Below are 16,245 nucleotides of genomic sequence, written 5' to 3'. Positions count from 1 at the left end.
ATCAGGGAAAATATGCATGAAAGGAAATGTTTTCAGCAAGTAATGGGAACCCAATAGTGATTATGCTTCCTTAATGCACATATTTTAGAGTAGAAATATTTAAAATATGTGTTTTCCAGATTGCAACCAGTCTAAAGTTAAGGTTTCCCCTAAAGGTAGCTTAGTAACATGCACCAGACACATGTGAAGTGTTTTTTTTTCATAATCTATTATCTCCATGCTATTCTGAAAAGCAATCCTTTCATGAAATATTAAAAAGGGGTACTTACTTTTACTCGACAAATGTTCCTTAACAGTAAGGGCCATTCCATATATAAGAACTTTTACTACTGATATTTCCACATAGGAAACTGAACATTTCCTGCATGCAGCATTACGTATCTATTCTGCCAAAAGTGCAATGTTATTATGATATTGCACTTATATCCTACTTTTTTCCTCTTGCAAGGACTCCAAGGTGCTTTATAAGGTCCTCATTCTATCCCTTCAACAGCAACTCTGTGAGGTAGGTTAGGCTGAGAGTCTGTGACTGGGCCAAAGTTCCCCAGTGTGCTGGGAACTAGAACCCAGACCTCCCAGGCCCTTAGTCCAGAACTAACCACTGTGCCACACTGGCTCTCATGCAGAGCAGACCTTCTTTTGCTGTGGAATTTATATGGTGAGACAGGCACTCACGCCCATCCCACATGCAGAAGTTTGGTAATCTACAAACCAATCTTAAGGCAATTCACACAGGCCATAAGAGCTGGGGCTTTGTTGGTCCTTTCCATTTCCCTACCTGTCCACTCTGTCTTTTATCCCTTCTGCATTCCTGCATCATATACATGCCTACAACAACAAACCATCCTGATTCCTTCATCAATTCCCCCCTCAAACCAGCTTTCTAAACTCATTTGCTGGTGCTTTATTCTTAGCTCTTGGGATTGTAAAGGCTTATTTGATTTATTCAGAAGCTCTGTAAAATGGAGCACAAACTCTCTCACGGAGGGCATCTGAGCTGATAGTGACTGACCAAGAAAGATATTGTGGTTGTGCTGCGTAGTTCAATTAAATCATCAACCCAATGAGCAGCAAATTTGACAAGGCTGGGGAACATTAGGAAAGGAACTGAAAATAAAACTGCTAATACTGCAATGCATTTCTGTAAATCTCTGGTGTCACCACACTGTATTACAGTACACAGAGCCAATTTGGCATACTGGTTAGAAGGTTGGATTGGGAGATCTGGGTTCTAATCTCCACTTGGGTTCCTTTGGGCCAGACGCTGACGTTCAGTATAGCACAGGGCTGTTGTGAGGGGAAAGGGGAGAGGGGAGGTTCATGTATACTGCCTTGGACTCCTTGGAAGAAAAGATAGGATATAAATATAATACATACATTCATACATACAGTTCTGGTCACTGCACTTCAAATAAGAGATTAGAGCTCTATCCAGTGTCCTCTGCACGCTTCCATTGATTAACTTGTGCCAGCTACTGCTACGGATGAAGCAAACAGGCCGAAATGCTTGAATATTAATGTGCTATGAATATTCATATATTTCCCTCAGGCTTCTTGTTGGACACTCTGAGAACAAGGATGGCTTTTGGTCTGACCCAGCAGGGCTCTTCTGTTCTAATATTTTTCAGAGGCCAGAGTTATTAAAGGGGTGTAAAACTGATAAGCTAAACGCATAAGGTTTCTACATACCTGGATAGAGATACCTATCCATACTCTAATAATCTATACCAATGACCCATACTCTAATACTCTATCTGGGTTATTGTAACACAATTGTAGATGGGGTTGACTTTAGAAAAGGCAGCTGCTTTGAAAAAGGTGCAAGATGATTACATGGATGATTGGGCCTAGCTGCAGATTGTTTCTGAGCTCATTTTAAAGTGCTTGTCTGACTCTATAAAGCTCGTAATGGGACCGGGTTACGTCAAGAATGCCTTCTCTCATTTCTACTTGTTCAAACCTTAAGATCCTCTTTGGAAATCCTGTGCTGTATGTCCTCACCAAGTGGGATGAGTGGATAGCTTATTGATGGAAGGGTCTTCTCAGTGGTGGCACAGCAACTGTGGAATAGCTGCCCCAAGAGGTTGCTTGGCACCTTCTTTATAGCCCTTTGGGCACAAAGTGAAGATCATTATGTTAATTCTTGTACAGATGCCTTAAACAAACCTTGGGCTTTCAGCATGTTAGTGAGTTTTTAAGTTATTCTGCAGAAGGGATGCATTTATGCTATATTTTATGGGTTTTTTTCCTTTTCCAATTATTGTAATTTATTTTCTTTTTACTCTATAAGCTACCCAGATAATATCTGTTGATGTGAGGCCTCATGAATTAATAAATAAATACACCTGTTGTGGCTCAAAGCAAAACTCAGGTACACATTATGGAGCTCAAAAGTGATGGGCAATGGAAAAGGGGTAGAATCTATCTCGCAGCATTTAATAATTGATGGAACCGCTAGTTACCATGTAGGATTCCATGCCCACAGGGTTGTCAGTTTCTGTAATATTTTATGTCTAAGTGATGTCCTTCCTGCTTACCTTCTCTCTTAAACAGACAGTGGACCTGCAAAACAGTTTGGGAAAAGTAAATGGATTTAATTTTAGACTATTGAAAGGTTGATGAGGATGCCCAATGAGCAAAGCCTCTTGTCTGGCTTTGGGTTTCTCAAACCTGACAATCAGCTGCTTTTGCTGGAGATCCTTTTGACACTGTTCCCTGGCCTCATTCACAGACATTTTTGAAGGGTGCAGATAATGAAAACTCGTGGCATTTCCCCCCAACACTTCCTTTCTTCCTTAGAGAAGAAAAATCAGATACAAAACAGCTGCACAGTGATTTCTGGTTGCTTGCACTAAGAGCCCTCTGTTTGGAGGCAACCCCTGAAAAGCAGGTTAAAACAGGTTAAGTCAGCAACCTCAGCATCCTACTGGAGCTTCCTGAAAGGGAGCTCCTTGTGTGAGTAGACTGCAGCAGTCCCTCTTTTAATCCTTAGTGCATTTTCTGCACTCAGGAAGAAGATGGAAGAAACTGTAAGAAAGCATGGAAGAGAAGACAAGCATTCACAGAAGACAACATCTGTACTGTTCTGCCAATGATGCAGGAGGATGGCATCATAAAAGCCTTCAGGAAGTCAGTCATTCACAAAGCCAGGCTTTGGCAGGCGCTTTTGCCTTTACCATCCCAGGAGTAAAGGAGTTATCTTGCTGTCCTCTCAGCTTCTGAACCAACGAAGGAAGTCTATGGAGAGACTGTTGAAAAGCTAGGGAGAAAATGTTCACACACGTTGGATTCAGTGACCCTTGCTCTCAAGTCTGCCTGCATAGGGTTGCGCTGTAAAAGCAGGAGGAACTCAAAGCAAGTACAAGTTCAGGAACATTCCGGATTCACAAACATAAAAACAAGAACTCTCCCCTTTAATCCTGCCTCAGAAATGAAATTCCCAAGCATAAAAGAAAAGAGAAGCAAAATGAAAGCCAGTGTGAAAGTAGCTAACTGGCTAATCTGCTTCCTGCTGTCAGGACAAGAAAGCGGTTTAGGTAGGCCTGGCAGGCAAATCCAAGAGATTCCAGGCCAAAGTTCATAACCTACTCACCAAGAACTCTTCATGTTACAAGTCCTCTGAACCTGTTCTCCCACAGGTTAGTGAAAAGTCGGTTTAAGCAAATCTTTCCCAAAAACAAAACAGGGAGAATAATTCCCATTTCTGTCTTTAGGTTATTTTCCAGATCAGATACACACACATGGGCAAAGGGGTGTTGTGGCAAATCTCTGTTCTTGAATTTTTAAAGGATTCTGAAGGAAACATGCTCCTTAGAATACTATAAAAGCCTAAACATTACCTTAACTGAAGAAGATACCCATTCATTTTATACATCTCTTTTGATTTAAAATCCTATTGAAGACAATTACTGTAATTTTGACTTCAAAATAACTGGTTGAGGTGAACACCTGTATCTCACAACTACAACTTATCTCACCAGTGACAAAAGCACAGCCTGGGATAAATACATTTCCTTAACATTATATTTTTTATATCAAATTGTTTGAGAACGTGTGGTTCTTTGGTCCTGCAGAGGCAAGAAGAAGACCGCTGGCAGCTCTCTCCAACCCACATAAATTGTTCCCAGGTTCCTCAGGGAGTACCTCTGATTAGAGGAAAAGGTTGTTTACTACCATGCCAAAGTCTATCAGCTGGTGGTATACTGATATTTTTGTCCTAACATAATTTGCTTTGTGGAAAATAGGTTCACTCATGATATGGACACTTATGGGAGTATACCTATGGCATCACCAGCACTTAGGTTGTTGCCAATTTGCATTCCTTAGTTTTAGCATTCTGGCTGCATGTGAAGGGTGCTCCAACTGTGCTATGGCGGGAAAAGATAAGTTTGATGGGCCATCCAGGACAGGTCTGGTTTAAAGCAGACCATGGGTGATTGAATAGCAAACTCTGACATGAGTAAACAGCAGGTGTTGTCAAATTCTACAAAAGAGCAAGTACTCAATACTTTTAAAGTGGCTACTGGATGGTAGTCAAGATTACACGTGTCAGAAGACATCTGATCCAATAACCAGAGCCAGGACTAAGCAAGCATACTTCATCAGTGTAAGGTAAAAAGCCAGGTGTACATTTTTATGATAATCCAAAATACCATTCACAGCACATTTCTTTCTTTGTGACCATTTCTCAAAAAGAATAATTCCTCCATCTCTTGTATCTACTATCAGTAAAACTGACTAGCAGAGCCTATTCTAAAAGTATAGCTAAGTCTGCAATGCTAAGCATACTTACAAGGGAGTAATTGTCATAGAACCCAGTAGGAATTTCCCCCAGTAACAATGCTTAGTTACACTGGACAGGAAAGCATACAAGTAGTGACAAAAGCCTGTGTTATGTTGCCAGAACATAAGAAAGGCCATGCTTCATTAGACCAAGGGCCTAGCCAGTCCAGCATTCTGTTCATCCGCTGGCCAACTAGCTGCCCACAGGTTCCCTCAAGCAGGGTATGAGTACATCAGCTGCCCCTCCTGCCCAAGCTGTCCGGCAACTGGTGTTCATAACATTCTGCCTCTGATACTAAAGGGAGCATAAAGCCATCAAGACTAGTAGCCATTGGTAGCCTTAGCCTCCACCTCCACCACCACCACCGCCACCATGAATTTCTCTAATCTCCTTTGAAATCCATCCAAACTGGTGGCCATCACTACTTCCTGTGGCAGTGAATTCCGTAGTTTAACAATGTGCTGTGTGAAGAAGTACTTCCTTTTATCAGTCCCAAATCTCCCACCAATCAGTTTCATGAGATGATCCAGGAGATGGAGAAAAAAATGTCACTTTCAACCACTTTCTCCACACCATGCATAATTTGAACTTCTCTTTCCTGTCTCCCTTTACTTGCATTTTTCCTAATTGAAATAGTATCAGATGTTGTAACTGTCCCTCACAGGGGAGTTGCTCCAGCAGCTTCACCATTTTGGTTGCCCTTCTTTTCTTTGGTTGGCCTGTAATTTCCTGGATCCCCTTTTAAAAATTAGTATTATATTGGACATTCTTCTCATACAGAGGCTGATCTTAGGGGCATGTTCCATATTTTATATGCTATTTCAGCTATTTCATATAGCTCTAGGATGGATATCATCTGAGCAGGGTGAGTCATTGAGTTTCAGTTTTTCAATAAGGTTGAAAAAACCATGTGAGTAACCTCATGCTACCTTTCCTAACTTGTGGTATACATACTATCTGAGCTTCTATTATTGTGGTTTTAAGAAAACTGCAAGCATTTGGAAGGAATTGGACCCGGTTCACTCTCCCTATCAACTTTCTTCTTACCAGTTCTCTCATTTTAGAGAACCCAAATATGACTGTGGTGAATCTCTTTGGCAATCTTCCTGCTAAATGTGTATTAACTCTGATTGCACTATGGTCAGTATTTCTAGTAAGTTCAACATCATTTACTTCTCTTCCTAGGTCTTGGGTACCACCTAGGATTTAAATCCAGGATTACCTCCCCTCTGGTTGGTTCCATGACCAACTGTTCTCGAGTGCAGTCAGTTTCCTGCCAGGGTTGAGTTTAAAAGCTGCTCTGCTCCTGCTTGTATGTTATGCACCAGCAGCCTGGTTCCATTTTGGTTCAAGTGGAGCCATCTCTCCTGGGCAAGCCTGTCTTGTCCTCAAATGTTCCCCAGTGCCTAACAAAGCTGAACCCCTCCTCTCTGCACCACCATCTCATCCACATATTATTCCTTAGCTGCACTTGTCTTGCTGGCCCTGAAGGCTGAACAGGTAGCATTGCAGGGAAAGTCACCTTGGCCATCCTGGATTTTAGCTGTCTACCAGCTACCTAAATTTGGACCTCATGGCTACATTTCCCTATTTTATACCAGCATGACCATGACAAATGACTCTACCCAAACACTATCTACAAGGCTAAGTAACATGTCTTGTCCAAACATTTGCACCAGGCAGACAATTTACATGCAGTCTACATACCCATAGCAAACCCGGCTGTCTATGTCTTGAAAGATTGAATTGCCCACTACCACAAGCCACTTGCTCCAGAGGTACATCCTCAGTGCAAGCAGATAATTGCTTGTCTTCCCAAGAATGAGTCCCTTCTAAGGGCTCATTTCCCTTTTCCCCTAAACGATGCCCATCAACAGTTAATTGCTGGAGAGTAGCAAACTCAGCAGGACCACAGATCACTTGGGTCTGTCTTCTCCACTATGTTGAGATGCCTTCAGCATTTATTGTATTCCTATTTAAATCACAGTTATGTCTAAATGTGCACTTTAGGACTCTTTATGGTAATCATCTTAAATACGCACTGCTGATTAAACACCTATAGTGAAAGAGGAAGTCAGTGTCTTCATTCATGCCAGGAGCCATAGAAGCGAATGTACCCAATTACAGCTTATCAATAGTTTCATGCTTGGTGAAGCACTTTGAACATCTGGTGCAATATACAAATGCTAAGTGTTTTTATTTATTCTAGGAAGTAAATGTATTCCCAGCAGGCAAAATTCATAATAGAGAAACCTATTTCTCCCTCTCCTTCCGTAAAAAGTTGCACATTCATGCCACCTAACTGTCTCGCAAATTCATTTAAGCAGTAGGACATGAACATTGCATTTAAAACATGCTAGTTCTACAATAAGGCAGCCAAATTGCTCAGATGTTATCATGTGGTCCCAAAGTCTACTTTCAGCCTACATGCTGGTTTCCCACTACCACAACATACTCCAGTACTTCTCGATGGCTGACATTTAAAGCAAAGGGCAGTTGGGAATAAAACAGTTTAAATACAGGACAACCGACTCAATCTGCTTGTAGAAAAATAAAATTAGGCTGTGTATCATGGTAATCAGTAGACTGAAGGAATGGTTTGAACACACATAATTTTGCTCTGTATCTAACCCTAAAGGCCAGGTTCCATATTTAAGAAGGAAATAGCTTCTTTGCTAGCACAGCTGGGGATCAGACCATGGTGAACAGGAAGTTCACATTTCCTCCAATTGAACATCCCAACTTCCAAAGCAGGGAGATTGCTCCTGAAACTATTTGGTGCAGCTTTGGGAGAAAGGTGGTTTTCTGTGGGAAAATGGCACATGGACAAAGGGTGAACTTCCCTCACATGTGCCATGGTCCCAGTCTGGCTCGGAAAGCCCTCAGAGAGGCTTTTAAGCATGTGATTTCAAACATCTGCTTGATTCAGGATGCATCTTGGCCCCGAACACAACTTCATAGAAAAGAGCAGTATGCACATGCCAGGACTGAGGGGGTGGTGCCCTTCACAGCCCGATTCTGCCTCAGAGCCTTCCAGCAGAGGACTTACCTGGCAATGGCCACAAGCAGGTATAAGCCACCATTTCAAATTGCCCAGGATTTTCCAGAACAACTCTACATTAGATGCACTGGGGCACTGTGGAAAATATAATTGGTGGTTCAAAGCTGCACACCATCTGCTGCTACAGGCCCAAAATAGGCTTCAGGGCCAGCCAGGGTGGCCAGATGTCTTATTTACAGAGAACAATCCTCTGATGGAAGATGTTTATAGGCAAACAATGAAGACGGGTGAGAACAGGAACCTAGAAGAGACCCATCAACTGCACCTGGACAACCAACTGAGCAGGTATATGGCTCACTTAGACAGTTTTGGTGGCTATGGTGGAAAACTTCATATGTAGATCTAAATTTTAACCATGATTGCTAAACTTGCATCTATATTTAAAACCTACTCAGGGAAATGTTGTGGAAACTGGTGTCCTCTTTTGGGGGTTGGATGTGTAAGTACCCACTCCAGTGCGAAATTGTAAAAGAGCTTGGTGGGAGCTATTTAACCCTTTCCCCAGCACCATTTTCCCTGTCTTAAAATAGTTTCCACTTTCACCTCCCACTGCATCAGTACAAAGCCAGAGACCTTTACAGGTGCATTATAATATTAGTATTTTTTCAAAGTTGGGAGATCCTACCTCATGTGTGGATTGACCCTTAGATCACAGGGATGCACCACCTGCTCACACTGATGCTCATGACTAAAGTGTGCAAGTAACTGGCTGAGTCTTGGGTCCCTCCAGGGCATCAAAACCACTGTGTGGGGATGGGGAAAGAGCACTGGGCTTGGGTAGGAAGCTGTCTGGGTCACCTTGTTCCAATCCTTCCCTCTTTCCCCAGCCAAGATTTTGATGATAAATGGTGTAAACACTGCAAACTACTTTGCAGGCTGAAAAGAGCTGCCACTGAGTGCACTTTCACTGGGGTTAACATCGTAGAGTGCAAATCTGAGTGTTTAAGTGCTTCTTGAATCAGTAGGAAAAGAATTTCGCATGGAGAGGTTTGACACACGGATGTCATTTGCTAGAACAAGAGCTGCACTTACCACCACCATTCTTGTAACAGAGATAAGGGAAACGCCAGACATTCCCTAAACCAATGATTTCCCCAGCCACGGACAGCACATATTCCAGCTTGTTGTTCCAATGGTCTCGCTCTAATGTTTCATTTGTTGCTTCTTTTTGCTTCTTCTTTTGCCCAACAGGCTGTGCAGGTACTTCTCCGTTGATAACTGCCCCAGGGACACTGTAATCCATTCCACCTTCAAAGGAACAGGGCTGTCTTTCTCCCCCGCAATGTTATTGCTCACAACAATGAAAATTCAAGCTGGAATAGAAGTGAGACAAACTGAGGGACACCCTCGAAAGTTCACACCACAGTTGCCTTGCTTACAACAGCAGGAGATGTTGATGTTCCTTGTGCACAAGCTGTACCCATAGACTGTACAGAGGTAGGAGGTATTTACTTTGGATTAGAAGAACACTGACGGCTTAAATTTTTAAGAGAGCCATTGCAAAATGTTCTGGTTTCTCACAGAGCATCTTTTCAGTCAGCATTCACAGATATTTTGTATACCACCAGGTATTTTGTTTATTTACTTCCCCTCTTTTCATTTTAACTTATTTCACTTGTAAAAACAATTCAACTGCAATCCTGCTCACTTTTCTAAGAGCAAGCACAGAAACACTGAATTCGTTGCATTTTGGGGGAGCATGTGTGCTCCTGTTATTGACCCATTATTTCTTTCCTGAACCCATAAGAGTAGTCCTATAGCACCCTTATAATGGTTGCCCCATAGCAGATGCCTCTGCAGTACTATTTATTTATTTATTTATAACAACATTTTTATGCCGCCCCATTCGCCGAAGCCTCGGGGCGGCTTACAAAAATAAATAAAACCAATAAGTTAAAATATACAATGACAGCCAATACAATGACAGCCAAAATGCCTTGGAACCGGGATACCCATCCTGAGGGGTTGCCGTTTGTTTGTTTGTTTGTTTAGTTTAAAAGCTACCCATTAGCATCGTGCTCTCAATGATCATAACAGCCTGCCCATATATTATGATGCTCTTCAGAGTCCCCCTGTCTATTATCTAATTAGAAGCAATGGCAGCACAACAGAAGGCCTTCTGCATGGTGTTATGTTAGCTGCAGAAGGCTGTCACCAGGAAGGTTTCTTTGGCACTTCTTTCGTTATTTTCAGCACCAGGCAAAACCATTATTATTATTATTACAAGTCTGTAAACAGTTTTTCTCCTTCTGGAGTTGTTTTTAAGCTGCTTTTACGTACTCTTTTTATTAATTACATAATTACAATGTAAGCTTCTTCCAATTTATTGATTTTATTTTTATTCTGATATATTGCAAAATCTTTTGGAAGGGTGTGATATAAACATTTCAAATAAAACAAAAATGCTGCCAACAATATTTTGTTAACACACCAAGAGCCTGATCAGACAGCCAATTATGAGAAGGGAACCTGAATTTAACCCTAATGATGTTAGGACCTAGTACAAAACATAAATATTGTTGAACAAATTCAAAACAGTGACCATAGTGCTATCAGATATAACATCTGTTCAAGTGAAAAACTGAAAAGGAATCTGCACATTTGACTTCAAAGGAGGACACTTCTTTAAAATGAGGGATCTGATAAAAAGGAAGCTGAAAGGGCAAATAAAGAGACTTAAAATGCTTGGCAGTTCCTTAAACCATTCTAATAGAAGCTCGGCTAGAAGGTACTCCATACAAATTAGGAAAGTAATACCAAATCCGAAGGTCACCAGCATGGCTAACTAGCAGTGGCAAGGAAGCTATTAGAGAGAAGAAGCTTCTTCAGAAAATAGAATTCTTGCCCAAATGACGGAAACAAAAGGGAACACACATGTGTACAAAGGAGATGCAAGCAGACAGTAAGAGATGTAAAAGGGAGGTGAGGGGAGAGCCATACTGCTAGTAAAGTTAAGGCCAGCAATTTCCAAGAAGAAAGTCGAAGGAGCTCATGCAAATAACGGTGGCAAAAGATGACATTCTCAAGCTTATTGATAAACTTAATATCACCCTAACCCTAAACCAAAACTTAATAAATTATCAGACCTAGATGGTAGTCACCCTAAAGTTCTTAATGAACAGAATTTTATGAAATTGCTGGTCCTCCAACAGAAAGATGCACTGTCCCCAAGACCAGACTCTACCAGGCCACAGGAGAAAGGCCAGCGTAACATCAGAGTGAGTGAGTGAGTGAGTGAGTGAGTGAGAGTGTGTGTGTGTGTGTGTGTGTGTGTTTAAGGCTCTAGAATGACCTGGAAAATTACAGTCCTGTTAGCTTGTCATATGTTGTATACAAACTGACTGAATGCATTACTAAGGTAAAATTAGTAAGCATCAAGAAGGACAAGGCTTTTTGCTGAGAAAGAATCTGCATGGTTTCCACAAGAGTAACTAAGCCTTTGTGTATCAGTAAGGATGTAGGCAGAGGTGATTTAGTCGATTTGTTTACTTGGACTTCTAATGGCTTTTCACTAAGTCTCTCACTAAAGACTCCAGAGCAAATTTAGCAGGCATGAAATAAATGAAGAGGTTCTTTTATGGATCAATAACTGGTAAAGAACAGAAAGCAAAAGTAGGAATGAATGGTAAATACTCCTAATAGAAGGATTTAAACAGTGGGGTTTCAAAGGGGTCTGCATGTGTATACCATTTTATTTTATATATAAAATATTTTATGTATACTATTTTTATATATACTAATTTTATGTTTGTTTATTGTATGGAAGCTGTCCTGAGGCTTATGCGAATGGGATGGCATACAAAAACTCCAAATGAATAAAAAAATGTGAACCAATGTCTTTCAACTTTTTCACAAATGATCTGGAATTAGATGTGAGCAGTGAAGTGGCCAAATTTGCCAGTGAAACCAAATTATTTAGCATGGTTAAAACAAAAACAAAGCATTGGGTGATCCAAAAGGATCTTTCCAAACTGAGAGAATGGGCATCAAAATGGCAAAGACAGTTCAAACAACTGTAAAGTGATGAACACTGAGGCAAAACCTCTAACTTCAAGTATAAGCTGGTGGGGTCTGAGGCAGCAGTGACTGACCAAAGAAGAGATCTTGGGGTGTGGTGGACAACTCAATGAAAACATCAACTCACTGGGTAGGTACTGAATAAAAAAGGCAAGTTCATGTTAGGCATAATTGGAAAAAACTGAAAATAAAACTTCCAACATCATACTCCCTTTATATGAAGCAATGGTGTGTCCACACTCAAAATACTAAATACAGTTCTGATTGCTGCATCTAGAAGAGACTTTTGTAGGGTTGGGAAGAAGGACACAGAAAATGGCAACTAAAAGGGTGAGTGGCTGTAGAAAATCTTCTGTGCTGTAAAGTTACAACATCCTTGATGCACATGGCCAGAGCTTTTATGGCAGGACATGAGATCAGCTGGGAGGGATCAGGAGAGTGACAGAAGTTATTACAAGTGGATTGGGTTTCTGACAGTGCAACCACCTGCATGCCTGCCCACCCAGTACTAAGTTCCACTGAATTAAATGAGGCCTCTCCCCAGGCAAGTAAGGGCTGCAGGCTTTGTTTTTGTTATGTGCCACCAAGTCCTCTCCAGCTTATGGCAACCCTTCCCATCCATGACATCCCTGCTTAGCTGCTCTAAGCAGCCTTCAAGGTGGTGGCATCCTTTATGAAGTGAATCCATCTCTTATTTGGTCTCCTTTTTCTGCTTTTGCCTTTGGCTTTCCCTAGCATGATGGTCTTCTCCTGTGAGTCTCATGCTGTTTCCAAAGTATAACAGCCACTGCAGCCTTGCCCACTTCCATTTAAGCAACTTTTTGTCTTTGGTTTCTGCTGTGCATGAGGAAGTTGCCCCCATAGCCAACCTGCCTGCCTGCCCTCCTCTTCCTCCTACCTTATCCATGCCTCAGTCCCAGAAGTCATCCAAAGGAAGCTGATCCTGGAAGGAGCTGCACAGGAGGGAAGGAGACAGGCTGGCTGTAATGGAGCAAAGGCTGAGGGAGACATTGGATTTAGTCCTGGCAAGGAAGCACTAACTGGTTAACCCTGAGAACATACCTGGTGAGAGGAGCATCGGATTACCCCAAGAGAGATTGGGGAGAGGGGAAGGGGCAACTTGGATGAGAGGTGGTTTCCCAAACCCAGTTATTGGTTTTCTGAAGATTCTCATTACTGGGCTAACTTTCAGTTAGCTTGGTTAGATTTTAATATCGCACCAGCGTTTTGAGCTTCAGTTTTTTTTAAAAAAAGAAACAAATTCAGTTAATTATTGCCTTTTGATGATGAAGTGTATTTTGCTGACGCTCTTCTGCAAAGAATCCATATGCATTTCAATGCATTTCTGTTATCTTTTACATATTGTAGGTTGCCTGGAACATGATTGTTATTGCGAAAAGGCAATATATAAATTAAAATCCAATCCAAACTAATTCTGCCATTTAGCACCTAAGCCTATCTCCTCATCTGCTAGGTGGTAGAGGATGAGAAGAAAGAATTCACCCCCAGTTCCTATGCTTCTGGGCTAATTCACAAAGTACCTTTATTGTCCATTTTCCTAAAGTTGCTTTGTTCTGCAAAAACTTCTGTGCTGGTTCTGACAATGAGAACTGTGCAGGACCAGATGAGGCGGAAGAGGGATGTAGCAGGATATCTAGATACGCATTTGAATGCACATCCCCAGCTGGATTGGGATGAGTTGCAAATAAACAAATAATATGAAAATTATGTGCGCTTGAAGGGATGAAAATGTTTGTGAAATAGGTCCCCACTTTCAGATGCACCACTGCACCGGTGGTATTCTATCATGGCAGCCATAGTAGCACCATCCAAGGACAGGGATCAATCTAGTTTCTGAAAACTGGCTGCAAATTTTGGCAGAGATGGTTGCACATGGAGGGTAATTTTTCAATGCACTTTCCAAATCTCTTTCTGCAGAGTAATCCAGCTTCAGTTTGGTAGTTTGTATATCTTTTTACATAATACCGTTATTTGTTTAATAGATAGGAACAGGCACAATACAAAATTAAGCCCTTTCAAGTCCTGTTTATTTCAACAAAAAATTGTCTGCATAAGCATACTTCCCCACTGAAAGCAACAAGACTTTAACTCTGGCTGCAATTCTATGTTCATTTATCTGGAAAAGAGTTTTAGACTTAATGAGATTTATTTTGACTAGACACATATTGGCAAGAAGCTAAATCAATAAGTCTAGTTTTTACTTTATTTTGTAAAGTACAATTCTTCCACGATGGTTTAAAAGGCAGTGTTAAAATAATACAAGTGTTACTATTAATGCTATTCATATTGTCAGTGAGGTCACTCCAGAATTACAAACTGTACTCTTAAGGACCAAGAAGAGCTCAAAAAGACCTGAAGTCTGATTCTAAGTTTTTTTTAATTCAGAAGCGGGTCTCACTGAGTGAAGTCCTAACCTCTTTCATTCCATAAAGCCATACCTTCCACAGCTTTGTACTTATGAGTTCCAGGATTTAATTATACTACTTTCCGAGACTAAATCCACATCAGTCCTGCCCCGATGCACATGGCCTACTCATTCCTGCTCTGCAGTGGATATTCTCACTCATCCTTGACATTTACACTTGCATCAAATAATGTCAACTGAAATTCCAGGGCAGCAGTTCTGGTGCACTGTCAGGGTCCATCATTCTGCAATGTTCCTGCTGGGATGCCAGTGTGCACAAGCCTTTGGATTCATGGCTTCCAGCCACGATCTTGGGCAGGGCTAGAGTTAGAGGCTGCCCCCCTACCTCTCTTGCCTTTCAACACAGCCACAGTAAAGATTTAAGGCATCTTCTGCATCAGAGCTTCCCAAACTGTGGTCCACAGACCAGTGGAGAACTGCATAAAGGTTGCAGAACCACCAGGGCATCTGTTCTTGGTCCTGTTGACAGACACGAAGATTGGCTTGACCAAGGCTGGATTCTAAACAGATCTAGATTGACCAGGATGATTTCATAGAAGAGCATGCTGGGGTCAGATTAATTGGACCCACCTCTGGCCTAAGGCCCCAGTTTTTTCATAATGCAGCACTAGTTTTGATGGTGAAGCTGGCATTGAAGAGTTTTTTTTTAAATATGATTGTTAAACTCCATGTAAAACAAAAGTTTATTAAGCAGGCCACTGGGATACCAACACTAGTGTCAGGGCTAGTAGAGGACGCTTTAGAGGACACTTTCAGCTCAAGCTGGGTGACCCAGCTTGACCCAACAAGCCTGGCCAGTCTCCCATATAAACCGAGTGTACATCCGAGCAGGTGCCCCCAGAATCTTCTGCAACAGGCGTGGGCTCCATGGCGGACAGAGGGTTTCCTTGGCAGACAAGTCATCTCAGGAAGCCTGCAAAGCCTGGTGTGCTTTTCTATGCTAGGTATTGATATTAATTAAAATTTAATTGGTTTATGTTTTAATTTTTGGAGCCTGGAATAATATATATTTCATTTATTTGTTTTATTATTTTGATTTAACTTTGGTACTTTATTTATGGTTTTTTGTTGCTATTGGTTGCTTATAATTGTAAGTTTGCTGTTCTGTGTATTTTATTACTTATTATGCAATATAAATTGAATGAATAAAAATCAAATGTACACCATAGCCACCAATCAGCATTCCTTATCCTAGTGCCTTCTAGATGTTGCTTGGCTCTTGCTGGGACAATGGGAGTTGTGGTCCAAAACATGTGGAGGGTGAAAAGGTGTTGAAGGCTGCTGTAAATATATTAGACATGTCCATAGCATCAACTCTAAGAAAATGATTAATGACAGAGAGCATCACACATGTACTGTAGTGTCAGAAACTCCCATTCATGCAATTATTAGCATGGTTTCTTGGAGGTCATTCTGGAGCTTAAATTGAAAATGAACCATTAAAGGCAAGAAGGCAGGTGTAATATTCTCCTTAAATGAGAAGGGAGGGGAAAGGAGGAAAGGAAATAGGATCACTCCTAGCACCAGGAGAAAAGCATGCTAGAAATGGTTCTGCTAAGGTAGGGCATCTGTGCCATGCAAAGGAGACAGACTATACAGCATGCTTTATAGGTTGAATGTATGAGCGTTGCTCCCCTTAACTGCATTTGGGAAGTGGGGAGGCAAGGAGAGTGTGAAATAAGACTCCAATGTGGATTTTTTTATATATGTAAACAAATTTTGGGTTCTCTTTCCGGGATGTTTGTGACTAACAAACTGATTTGTTAGTGTGACTGGGTTTGCACATCATGATGACCAAAAACTAAACAATCCATGGGTTAAATAAACCATAGGTTAGCATTACATGCAAATCAGGTCACTGAGTAATTAAATTTTCTCAGGACTATAATGTCTTTTCCAAAGCATTGCCCTTTTATTAAACATAGGACCTAAAAGACA

General features: G+C 41.3%; 1 protein-coding gene across 2 annotated transcripts in view; it reads right to left on the bottom strand.

Annotated features, from left to right (window-relative positions):
- Nucleotides 1-16,245, bottom strand: part of LOC123016538 (sodium- and chloride-dependent GABA transporter 2-like) — an 84,497-nt gene that overhangs the window by 57,234 nt on the left and 11,018 nt on the right. Inside the window, exons 1-2 of one of the 2 annotated variants that reach the window (XM_044417050.1) lie at nt 12,760-15,266; nt 8,877-9,157 (exon numbers count right to left, since the gene is read on the bottom strand). In XM_044417050.1, coding sequence (XP_044272985.1) covers nt 8,877-9,087 — 211 coding nt within the window. In that variant the 5' untranslated portion in view covers nt 9,088-9,157; nt 12,760-15,266. Of the gene's footprint in view, nt 1-8,876; nt 9,158-12,759; nt 15,267-16,245 lie in introns of those variants that run through there. The other variant, XM_044417049.1, reaches the window with a different exon arrangement.

This window comes from Varanus komodoensis, unplaced genomic scaffold, assembly GCF_004798865.1.
Source record: "Varanus komodoensis strain SLA01 unplaced genomic scaffold, ASM479886v1 scaffold85, whole genome shotgun sequence".
Taxonomy (NCBI): Eukaryota; Metazoa; Chordata; class Lepidosauria; order Squamata; family Varanidae; genus Varanus; species Varanus komodoensis.
This window is presented reverse-complemented; position numbering and strand designations above follow the sequence as displayed.